This window comes from Anguilla anguilla, chromosome 7, assembly GCF_013347855.1.
Source record: "Anguilla anguilla isolate fAngAng1 chromosome 7, fAngAng1.pri, whole genome shotgun sequence".
NCBI classification, from domain to species: domain Eukaryota; kingdom Metazoa; phylum Chordata; class Actinopteri; order Anguilliformes; family Anguillidae; genus Anguilla; species Anguilla anguilla.
Window position 1 is genome coordinate 47,783,000 of NC_049207.1, and position 12,791 is coordinate 47,795,790.

Consider the following 12,791-nt stretch of genomic DNA (forward strand, 5'->3'; position numbering starts at 1 on the left):
TACCTATTAACTGGAGTCTCTGGTTTAGCTTTCAGTCCCACACAATGAATGTAAACACGTTAGTATTACTAACACCATTGTGTGCTATCAGATGGACCTCATCGATTATATATCTTTGTGGACAACTATTTCACTCATAAGGGAACTGTATAGTACAATGTTCGTTATTAATTCAACTCTAACAGACTTCATATGAGTCCAACAGGGATTGAATTTACAATGATCAGACCACTTCATTGTCTGGCTTCAGTAATAGAACGTAGTCCTGAAATGATTCATGTCATGCGTTTTTACATTCATATTTCTTTTACTGTGGAAAAGGGGTTACAACTCATGCATGACAGTCTGTGAATAAATTCTTACGTATTCACACACTGGTATAAATGAGTTGTACAAGCAAAACAGAACGCTCATGCTCATGCTCTCCAAATCCATATACAGTGCAGGTCAAATCTGATTACTAGAAAATGGGCAATGAAACAGTTTCAATGGTTTTCATAAAGATAAACAATAATTTATTATCATTATCATTTTTCCAGTTATCACAATTACCACACAATGACCTGTCAACATCTATGTCTACTACATGTCACCTAAAAATAAGACCATCAACATTGACTTGGAACAAATACAGGATTAATTTACAGGTAGAATTTACAATATGTAGCATAAAAAAACAAAAAACAAAAAACAATTGTGAATAGTGTATGAAAGTGTTTGTGCTCCATAACAGAGCAGATGGTTATTTCCAGTAGCATTTCATTGCTCGATTGAAATATAGGCAATGTTGTACAATATCATTTTGGCCATTTTATAAAAGTAAAAAAAGAAAAAAAAAACTTAAGGCTGGCTATAGAGTAAAATGTAAATAACGAATGTATACAGAAGAATTTGCAATATTGTAGACAAGCTTTAAAATGCTCTGAAAAATTATATCACCTTATGGTAAATCATTCTCATACTGAGAGACAGGGATATTGTAGCCATGGAGACAAGGTTCCACAGAAATGTTTGGATAAGTTTGACTTATTCATTTGTAACTGGGTCAGTGCCATTGTTATCGCAACATTCTTTGATCCACATTTATGTGAGAATGAAATTATTTTAATTATTCCGTAAATGATTCATTATGTTCTTGGTATGCAAGTGTGCATGCAAAATAAATGAGCCATTTCCTTTCGGTAGAAAAACAACAAGAGCTTGGAACGTGGGACGCAACTTTTGAAAGCAAAATGTTCCAGTTGGGTTTTGAGGGGTTTTGACAGGTAAATTTGATGAACCACACATGGAACACTGAGATTTGAAAACTTTGAATATGATAAGGGCAGACATAACTGAGAATGCATAATTATATAAATGACCATTTTTGAATACTGAATATGGAGATCAATGAGAATACTGCTCGCGGTCTGTTGCTGGGTCCAGAATGATCCCGGATTGATTCCTTGAATGGACGCGAGACACTGAGAGGGGAGGAAGGTGACCACATTTTGAGTGCGGCCTCCTCTGCTGGGCTAGCACAACCCACCATCCCTGCGTCAGCGGCTAAACGGCTCTGAGACTAGAGCGGAGGCCGAGACCGAGATGCCCGATTGAAGCCTGGAGCACACGCTACACCGTTAGCGCCAATCTGGCCTCGGAAAATAACCGTCGAGAGTTGGCCGCGAGAGCAGAACTGCCGTTGGAGAGTCCGGAAGCCAAAACGGACACTGGCTCGACCCAAAGCAGATCTTGGAGGGTTGTCGGGAGCGCGAGAGCTGCAGTAATTGCTCTCGTAGCCACATGGAAAGAAGGGAAATGGAAAACACTCGCTGGCAGAGCCGCGCCGCGCCAGGTGTTGGGGTTTTCCGCTGGCCAACCTTAACGAGAAGTGCGGTCGGTAGCCAATGAAAACGACCGTTCGGCAAAGTAATGCCCTCGCAGCTGCGAGCAAGCTGTTTGCTGTGGATCTACAAAAAACCAGAGAGATTTTTTATGGACACGGAAGGAGGGAGCAGAAAAGATACCGGCATACATAGCATCAAGGCAAAGGACACAGGAGGAGCCAGATCGTGCAGCGTAAAAGCCATAAACCGTGTGCTTTAGGCTCAAAACGAACAGCCCAGGAACTCTCCCATTAGGCATTTCAATAGCAAGGCAACTCAAAAGAAGTACTTGAGTTTTTACCGTATAACCAAAAAAAAACAAAAAAACAAACAATAAAAATTTCAATAAATTAAACAACGAAGAAGCTACTGAAGAAATCTCAATGAAAAAAAACAAACCGTTGAAGAAAATAGTTTACAAAATGTAGCTCAGGTTTATAAAGTGTGAAAAATATCATTTTTTTTCCTCTTTCGTCTACTTCTTCGTCTTTTTTTTTTTTTTCTCGTAAAAATGCCACATTGAACGAGGCAATTAAAATCGTACCACGCGGGGTAGCAGAGTGAGTCCGTGTGTCTGAGTTCGCGTCGCTCTTCTTCTCCTTTTTTTTTTTTTTTTTTTTTACACGGTGGTGACGGAGAGAAAAGCGTTGTGCACCTGCGGGTCCTCCGGAGCCCGGGCCCCGTGGGTCATCAGCTCCTGGATGGTCATCCAGTTATCCAGAATCTTCCGGTTGCGCTTCTTCATCATCTTCCTGTGGCTGAGCTCCAGGATGGAGACCTCCTTGCGGCCCCCGCTCCCGCCCTCGCCCCCGCTCTGCGGGCTCTCCCTCAGGCTCTCCAGCCGGCTCCGCATCATGAACTCCCTCCTCCGCCGCTGCTCCTTGGCCCGCAGGAGGTGCTGCTTGCGCTCCTCCTTGCTCCAGTAGCGGCCCATCTTCAGCTCGCTGGCGGCATCGTCGTCCGTGGTGGTGCCGCCGCTGCGCTCCTCGCGGATCTTGAGGGCGCGCTCGCGCAGGAGCCGGTCCCGCACGGGCCGCTTGGTGATGTAGCGGGTGCCGTCGCTGCGGACCTTCACCTTCCACTCGGCCTTGGGCTCGGCGGGCCGGTGCGGCTGCAGGTCCTTGCACACGCTCAGCAGGCTCAGCTGGCTCTGGCCGTACTCCACGGCCGAGCTCTGCTGGATCAGCTGCATGTAGCTCTGGTAGTGGCGGGCGTGGGCGGGGATGCTGGGGTGGCGGTACGGGGCGCCGTGGTAGGGCGACGGGTACGGGGCCAGCTTGGAGCAGTGGAGGCGATCGTCCTCGCCCGTCGGCGGGGTGGACGGGGGGTCCGAGCCGGCGGGGTCCCTCTCGTCCTGGGGGGCGGTGGCGGTGGCGGTCTTGGCCAGGGCGGAGCTTCGCAGGTTCTTCTGGTTGGTGAGGCGGACGATCCTCTGCAGGGAGTGGTCGGGCGAGCGCTCGATGGCGAGCGGCGTGCTCCGGCTGCTCTCCGCCGTGTTGTAGGCGCTGGAGCTGTCCTTGTCTGACCGCTCCGGGTGCTCCGTGATGTCGGCCAGCTTGGGCCCGGCGGCGCGCCGGTCCTTGCCGCCGCCGGGCCGGCGGTCGGGGCTCTGGTCCTGGGCCAGGCGCAGCTGGTGGGCCTGCATGATGTTCTGGCACTCCTGCTCGATGCTCCTCAGCTCCTCGTTGAGGAGGCGCAGCTCCCGCTGGACCCCCTCCTGCACGCCCTCCTCCTGCTGGGCCAGGCTGCACTCGATGGTGCTCCGCCGACTGTAGAACAGGTCGTACTCCCCGCTGTTCCGAATCTGGCACTTCAGCTCCAGCAGCTGCCGGAAACGTCCCTCCTCCCCCTCCCCGCCTTCCCTCTCCCCCTCCTCCTCCGCCTCCTCCTCCTCATCTTCCTCCTTTAAGGGAGGCCGGTTGCCCCGCCCCTCGCGGGAGTTCGCGGGCGTCCCCACCCCCCTTCCCCTCCCCCTCCGTTCCCGCAGGCACTGCGACAGCCGCCTCTGGACCCGCGCCAGGACCTCCTGCTCCGAGGTGTCGTCGTGGCGACCGCTGTCATCGGTCCGGCAAACGCCGCTGTCCTTGTCCTGGTTGTTGGAGGAGCAGGTGGCCGTGTCGGTTGTGATGTCATCCTCCTCCGGCCGCCTGGGCTGGAAGGATGAAGACATTTGAATACATCAGAGACGGCTGGCAAAAAAGAAACTGCACCAGACAGAGACACGATGGGAGCAGACAGGTTCCTGATGACAGGCTGAATATAGAGAGCCAACTTTCTTCAATGAGAAATGCTCATCCAATAAAGCTGGTTTCATTTGATTTTTATGCATATTGCTCCTTTGGCTTCCTTTCAGGGTGATGTGCATTGTTTTTATTCAAATGAAATGCACCTAGGCATCTAATTAAAATCCAAAGTACAAAACAATACACAAAAAATCTTTTCCAATAAATAAGACCATTGTGGCTTTCCTCATTGTGTCTTGCAGCGTTTGTTTGTCTTTCCAACTCCAGATAAAAAGAGATGCCCGTTTATCACCATTAGGCATTCCTCTGCTCTGTGGGACAGAGTTACTGCCCTGCTCCTCCCATAAGAGAAGGCTGTAACAGGCAATGATGTCATCTCTTGTGACTATACGACATCATCTCTGAGGGTTGTAACAGGTGATGATGTCATCCTCGATGGCAATAACGCAATGGCGTCATCACTAAACGCTGTAACGGGTGATGAAATCATCTCTCTGGATTGTAACAAGGTGATGACATCATCACCAAGGGACGGTACCTAGATAATGAGGTCATGTCTTTGGGTGGCAACAAGATTACGTCATGATGTCATCTCTCTGGGCCGTAACCAGATGATGGTGTAATCATCGAGCGACGTAAGTCGGGTGAAGATGTCGCCTCTCCTGCCTCTCTCACCTGCTTGGACGTGCTGGCGACCAGCTGCGCCTCCTCCTTCCGCTGCTCCTCCAAAATCTCCATCTTCAGCTCCTCCAGCAGCTCGTTCTGCTCATCGTCCAGCCAGCCCTCGTCCAGCTGCCGGAGAGAGAGAGAGCCGATCAACTTCCAGAGCATTAACAGTCTGACGCTGCTCTCAGATCACTGCCAAATTGCTGCATATCTCAAAAGGGCAGAAACTACCCAGCAGGTGTAAACCTGGGAGTGAATAATCAAAATAATATCTTTGATAATTTGGCATCAATGTCCGACCTGAAATCTTCCAAGAGAAAAACCAAAACCATGAATTGAAAGAGCAAGCAAAAAGGGCTCTCTATGGCATTAAGAGGTTAATTCAAACAGAAAGTCCAATTGGCATTCGGATCCCCTCAGTCAACTGGCCCTGGCACTCAAAGAAGTAAATACTAACACAGCTAATAATAGCCAGCCACAGGACAGTGGCATAGTTATAGTTCAGAGAATTTTACCAAACACAATTATAATGAAACAAAAAGAAAAATATTTGACCTATTGGAAAGAAATGAAAACCTAAAGCAAACGTTACTGCTATTTGGCCATAAACAGACGGTACACCGTGTATAATTACCTGAGCATGGTGACTGATAGCAAACAGAGAAAAACCTTGGCAATTTACAGACAAAGGCATACACAGGCAGACCTGTCTGCCCAGACAGGACAGACTGTGCTCACACTGCTGTCACACACACATGCACACACACACACACCTTCAGTATTTACATAAGGATATCCATATTGTCGAGATCAGGACGCTTGCCCTTAACTTAAAAACACAGTGTTGCTTTCCTTCCTCCAGAGAAATCAGTTCAGTTCAACAGTTCCTGTTAATTAGATTTTGTTTAAAAAAAAAAAAAAAACATAAGACTTTAAACTTAAACAAATTAAAAACCCAAATGTTGACTAAACTTAAATAAGGGGTGGCTGTTCCAATCCTCGCAAGTAAAACCGACAAAAGGAACTTATCTCCCCCCTCCTCGGCTGACCTTTTGAACTCCTTTCAATTATTGCACATCCCGAATCCCTTGACCAGAGGCAATCAATACCTCCATATTTAAGTTTTATTAACACGCAGATGTGTTATAATTAGAAGAGGGGTGGCGGAGGATCAGTTATTGCTCTCCGTATATATCTGGACTCCGCAGCTAGTCTCCCCCGAGCCTCGGGCTCATTCTGCATTACTGTGCCATTAGCTTTTATAGTTTACTATCAGAAGCCAATTACACTTGTGCTACATAAAAAAATAATAAAAAAACATGAAGCAGAGCTAATGCGCTGGCCCTCATTACCGCTGTGGAGAGCGCGCGTTTAGCCGAGCAACATTTACTCTTAGGAGAAAATCCCCTCTCGCTTATTGCGTACAGTGAGCCTTTTCAATTTTCAGACATGAAATGGATTATTAGTGCTGTGATGTCTTAAAAAAACAGAGAGGAGAGCGAGCGTAAGAACATAAGAATGCATAATGACGAAGCAGGCCATTCGGCCCACCTGGAACATAAGAACATAAGAATACATAATGAGGAGAACATGCCATTAGAGCATCTAGAACATAAGAACATAAGAACATAAGAATACATAATGAGGAGAACATGCCATTAGCCCATCTAGAACATAAGAACATAAGAATACATAATGATGAGAACAGGCCATTCAGCTCATGCGGAACATAAGAACATAAGAATACTTCATGAGGAGAATAGGCCATTTAGCCCATCTAGGCTTAAGATTTACATAGATAGTATTCAGGGCTTGTATTTGTCAACCGTCTCAGGTTAGGATTTTAAGGAAGAACACCAGCTGCTTGATCAGCACTCCTGCTCTGAGACAAATCCAGGCCCAACACGGTGTCAGGCCTGGGCCAGATATACCACGGTGGTCTCAACCCCAAATACAGGCCCGGGCAGGAGAGCACATTGTGTGCCAGTGACATAATCACAGGTTTTTCTTTTTACAGCTAAGGACTCTGAACCTTTCCACCATCTTCTCACCCAAGCGTCAGACCACATTTTTACTAAAAACTTCTTGCTGAAAAACTTTATGGCACTAAACTTAGATCTGTCTGATTCTGTCAGATCTACACTAATTTCAGACATTTTATGAATTTGTGGTCAGGCAAACAAAACAAAACATCATTTGAGGTCATTATTGACCCAAGTACAAAGAAGCAAATGAACTATTTCAGCTGAGTGGCAGACCATACTTATGCTTCACAAACTTTTACATGCGTAGTCAGTCAAAAACACAGACATCATTCGTTGTTACTATTGAAACAAGACAACAGTGAAAATAACTTTTCTTGGTGTGGCAGCCACGGGGTTAAAGTAAAAGAATGTACAGGAATCTGTGTAAGCTGGTGAGTAATGGCGGATAAGATAGTGAGGAGTGTTGGGTAAACTGGTGTAGGGTGTTGGGTAAGGAGGTGTGGGGTGAGGAGTGCTGGGTAAGCTGGTGAGGGGTGTTGAGTAAAGGAAGCTGGTGAGGGGTGTTGAGTAAAGGAAGCCGGTGAGGGTGTTGAGTAAGTTGGTGAGAAGTGTTGGGTAAGCTAGTCATGGATGCTGGGTACACAATGTTGCTCCGGCCAGCCTCCTCACCTGCATCTCGGGCCTGGCGACCAGGAGCACCACGTTCCCGCAGACTTCGCTCGACAGCATGGTCACGGCCTCCTCTCGATCCTGCACGTCCTGCCCGTTAATCTGACACACAAACACAGGAGGACGGGTGTGAAATGGAGGAGAGAGGAGGGGAGAGGAGGAGAGAGGAGGAGAGGAGGGGGGTTAGGTCTTCTGTGGACCATCGCTTCTCCCCTCTCTGAACACAACCACCAGCAAGGACAGCCTCACTAGGCAAGATTTCCATCTCATTGAGAATTCCCGCTCAAATAAATGAATGAATCTTTTTTTCACGAGTCAGCAGCCAAACAGAGAGATGTGTGGTGTGATATGAACCTCCTTCATAGACCGGCACGATGCTCGATCACACTTTCAGCTCCTATGTGAATTACACACTGATAACAGGAAGTGTATGTTTTACACAGAGCGCTCTGAATGTCAGGAGCAGCCTTCAACATTCTGAAGGCGAACTATGGTATCGGACGTCTGCTCGTTTTTGCATTACCCTGTAAATCGGCAACTAATTTAGACCCAGGAAACCAGGTGAGTTAACTGTATAATTAACACCTTTAATTGATCAATTAAGAGCTAATTAACAGCGGGTTTCAGCAAATCCCGCAGTTCTCCAGGACCAGGGCTGGCAGGTAAACAGACAAGCGTAGACGGGCCGAACGGGCCGTTCTCATGGGAACGGGGGGGTTGGTTGGTTGGCTGGGGGGGGAAGGGGTGGGGGGTGGCGGGGGAAGCTGATTGGCTGAGGGGGACCCGCGGACTGCGGCGCCGGCGGGCGGGCGGGCAGGGTCCGTGTTCATAAAAGCATCCTCGCAACATACATCTGGCGACACAATTAACTGGCCGCTGACAGCTGGCGTTCATCTTTCCGTGTGGAGAGTAATGGAACTGTCAGGAGCAGATAATAGCTTCTGCTGGAGAGCCGGCGCTGGGGAACCTTCTAGCTCCGGACTCAGCGAGACGCCGCGCCCCCCCCCCCCCCCCCCGCCCCCTTACACCCATCACCCCACCATCACCCCCCCACCAGACAATTAGAGCAAAGACCCTGGATTATCTCTCATCAAGAAGAGCTTACAGGCCAGAGCCCCACGCCCCCTTTCCTTTCAGCTACCTCAGGCTAATTTCGGGGGTTACCTCCCCTCCCTCGCCACCCCCCAACCACAACCCTGAATCTTTTACACAGAAAAATGGCATTCTGATCCCCTTGGGGGGTGGGCTGGCGGGGGAGGTGTCTGCCATAAGGAGCTGTGCACAGGTTACAGTGCTTGGAGACATATCCTTTGCCCCAAGGGGAGCTCCATGCACAATGATACCAAAAATACACCGGTAAGAGCAGACCGCCCCAACTGTCCCCCCCCTCCTCACTTCCCAAGAGCAGCATAATGCTGATGCTGTGAGTAAAATACCTGGAGGGGGGGGTGCGGGGCAGGAGGGAGAGAGAGAGGTAGAGAGGAAAACAGAGAGAGAGAAAATGAGAGTAGAGTGAGCTTGGGAGGGGGAGGGAGAGAGAGAAAGGGGAGAGAGATGGAGGGAAAGATAGAGAGAGGGAGAGAGAGAAAGAGAGAGATAAGAAAAAAGAAAATGAAGGAGAGTGGGGAGGGTGAGAGGGATTGAGAAAAAAGGTAGGGAGAGAGAGAAGGTGAGAGAGAGAGAGATAGAGAATGAGAGAGAGTGAGCTTAGGAGGGAGAGAGAGAATGAGGAGAGAAGTAAAGAAAGAGAGGAGAAAGAAAAGGAGAGAGATGGGGAGGGGGATAGAGAAAGAGCGAAAGGGGGAGGAAGACTGGGAAGAGGGGTGTTTTTTCTTTTTTTCTCTGCCAGCTCTCAAACCAAGGTTTTTTTTCTTCTTCTTTCTCCTTATTCAGTAAGTGGCCATTAAAAATGTATGCCGTTCAGCAGCTGGGGGGCAATGCGGATGAACGCCTGTGGGTTTCAGGCTTCCTGTGCGGCCCTGAACACCCGGTGTGGAAAGGGTACCTGTAGTATACGGTCCCCTTCTCGGATCCGCCCATCTCTGGCCGCGATGCTGTTCGGCCCAACCTGGGGAGCGAGAGGGAAAAATGTCTGACTGCCGCTGGGAAAAATGACAGCACACCGGACACATATGGACGCACACGTCCAAAAGTCAGCACTGGTGCTTTCTGGGTAACAATTTAGTTCCACACAAAATAAGCTCATATTCCTCATGCAGCTTAATGCTCCCACGGTAAAATCACTGGTACCACAAGAACCAATATTTTGACCAGTGCTTGTGTTAACTTTTGAAAAGTTTCATGAGTCATAGGTCTGCTGAGCTTCTTTCTAGTACAACATCATTCATAAATAATCATCCTGACTGTGATGTGATTTCACACAGCCCATGGCAGATTCAAGCTCTTCTTGACAGATTGTCTGATTGAGGCCTGTAGTACACACATCCAGAAGTCACACTGGCTTTTGTTAATTTCTGTTTTCCTGCACAAAGAATTTTCTCCAAGCTTCTGCGATGTTTTTCGCAAACAATCCTCCAAACAGTAATGGCACATAACTCATGTCAGCTTCCACAAGTTTTTGCCTCAGCAGGGGGGTAATTTAGATACTGCCAACCTACATAATGACTAGGGGCCCAATCAGATGAACTGATTTTTTAAAAATGATCTTCAAAAGCGCTCGCAGTGTATCACATGAAAATAATGGCACGATTGAGACGTTTACTTCCACTCAGCCAGTTAATGACTTTAAGCGGCGAGGGGACCGGACGCTCTCTGAGATGATTACACATCTCCGGACCGGCTCGACATATAAAAATGGCCGCCGTAGCCCCTCTCTCCGGCTTAACAAGACGGAACGAAGGGGCGGTCCCGCCCTGCGGCCGGCGTTCGATCGTTGTCCCCGGCCATCGGTTTCCCTCTCTCAGACTGCCCCCGAGTTGCCGGCACCTCAGGAGATTTTCCCGCAGCTCTGCGCTTCTTCCTCCTCTGCTCAGCGCGGTTAGCGCGTCTCCCCCGCTCTCATTAAAACGTGATACACTGCCAGCGTGCCGGATCAGATCACAGGAGCTGCCTGTGAACGCCGTCACTCCCTCACCCACAGTCAGCGCTCTCTGAAGGGAACTTTATCGCCCGTTAACTGACGGCGCTGAACGCAGCGACGGGACACGCGCTGCAGGCGAGGCTGAAGGCTTTGGGAATCGGGCGTTTGGACGTTCTATCTGTGGGGCCGGCGATTGATTATGGGGATTGGCGTTTGAGCGTGCTCGCTGATGCATCTTTTCCCTTTAAATTCTGTGAAAATGTATCCGCTCTCATTGATATTCATGAACGAGATCTAAAAAGCCAGGCATGAAATAATTTGCAACCTTGTCCAAAAAACGTGCTGAAATGCTGGTGTATGCCCATTTAATGCAGAAGCCTCCCCGGTACTGCACATAGCCCTCTTATTCCTATTCTTAGAGCACTACACTTTATATAATGGCTATATAACATTGTTATAAGCATTCAATAACACTGTCATAAGCATGCTATTACACTGTAGTAAGCCATATCACTATTATAAGCATGCCATAACACTGTAATAAACCTGACATAACTTATTTTATAACCGTTCATGACAGCATATTGCAGCTTACGACAAATGACATAGCACTGTTCTGCGCCTCTTCTTTAGAATGTAATTCCAAGCTTTGTCAGAGATACAGCCGTAAATGGCCACTGTAAACCAGGTCTTTAAGAAGTACCGGTTTCCATGTTCCTGTTCGTCTTAGTTTGGCCTTTTAGCAGAATTTGATTTTAATTTGAATTTTGTTATTGTTGCAAAGAACCCTGGGATGCAAAAGTATGTGTGGGCTTGTTGTGCTGCATGTCAAAAAGTGAATTCCATACAAAACACATAATATCTAGTGCGTTTACATCATTGGTATTCCTTTCGCATTCTGTGGGGAATAGCTTGTGGGTTTTAATTAACATAAAATGCACTTCAAAGTTGGGCGGAATTGCTAACGAGAATTTCAGCACGTGGACAACAAGTGGCCAGACGGCATTCTCTAAGGCCTAAACTAGATGGTCCAGCGTGCTGAAAACGACAGAAGCTTTGTTCTGAAAAAGAAAAAGAAAAAACTGAGGCGCGTTCGCAAATTCCAATCTGCCGTAAAAGGAACTACAGATTTTTTCATTATGTTGCCGCGGGAGAAAATGATCGCTACACAGTCTCACGCACAACGTATTTATTGTGTTCATTTCTGTATTTATGGATTCGTAAACATATCATTCTTATCCCGTGTATTCCACTTTTGCCGTTGCAAAATGTTTTCCTCATAAAAATCAGACAGATATCTCCTCATACAGATATAAGCCGCAACAGCGCAACAGAAAACACAATGGAAATGCATTAAATGTCACAAGTGATAAGAGAAATGTGTTCCCCATTAATAATGTATATAAAAAGATAAACATTTCATTTTTCTGGAATCCCCAGTGTGGTGTGTATATACAATAAGCTTCAGTAATTCTCTGTCGGATCCAATATTATTCCACTCATAAGGAATGATTGCTTGTTCTACTTCAAGCTCAGGATCAAGAGAAAAATTCATTTTCAAAACAACCTCAAAAAGCAACAATACAAATATAAATTCCAAGCTGGTATAAAAAAAGAAAATAAATAAAATTAAATTGTAAACACACATACATTTTTAATGAGAAAAATTTGCATTTGTTTTTATCAGCAATTTTGTTTCATCAACCAAGTAGCACCCAGTGCATTGTTTGTTTCAGAAGCTTGATATGAATCGGAGAATTGTTGTTAGGATGTAGTTGGAAATCATTTGTCTCGATGGCTCTCTTCAGTGAGGGGTTTTCAAATGTGGTCTCGGGTAAAGGCAGTGCACGCTGGTTTTCCAACCACATTTGCGACCTCTGAATTATAATGAGCTGTTAATTGTTCTTAATTAATTAGATACTGTCAAATGAAGGAGTTACCCTCTTAAGGCCATTATGTCAGAAATAGCTTCACATGCCACGAAGAATAACGAGCCCATGCTGACATCCTTTTTTAAGAAGTCATATCAAACTAAAACTTATAACTTCCAATACGCTGAATGTTTCCCTTAGAAAAGGGTTACGTTCTTAGTTAATTAAATTATAGACTGACAGATGAAATCATTGGGAGTATAATTGCTTAAAGTCTGGACACCTAGTCACTGAAACTAAGCCATGTGTGGAAAATCAAGTGTTCGTGGCAAAGAGTCAGACACCCGCTGTGCTAATAAGATTAAGGAAGAAATGATGAAACTTTTAACATTTTCAACAACCATTATTCATCAAGAGACTGGTTGCAACAAAAAAACCAGTAGAGTGGACCC

The 12,791-nt window shown here is 46.8% G+C and overlaps 1 protein-coding gene across 2 annotated transcripts in view; it reads right to left on the minus strand.

Annotated features, from left to right (window-relative positions):
* Positions 1 to 489: 489 nt before the first annotated feature.
* LOC118231247 (PDZ domain-containing RING finger protein 4-like) overlaps positions 490 to 12,791 on the minus strand; it is a 135,906-nt gene continuing 123,604 nt past the window's right edge. For both annotated transcript variants that reach the window (XM_035424895.1, XM_035424896.1), the window contains 4 exons: positions 9,434 to 9,496; positions 7,429 to 7,530; positions 4,784 to 4,900; positions 490 to 4,017 (listed from right to left, as the gene is read on the minus strand). In XM_035424895.1, the coding sequence (XP_035280786.1) occupies positions 2,485 to 4,017; positions 4,784 to 4,900; positions 7,429 to 7,530; positions 9,434 to 9,496 (1,815 nt within the window). In that variant the 3' untranslated portion in view covers positions 490 to 2,484. The remainder of the gene's footprint in view (positions 4,018 to 4,783; positions 4,901 to 7,428; positions 7,531 to 9,433; positions 9,497 to 12,791) is intronic.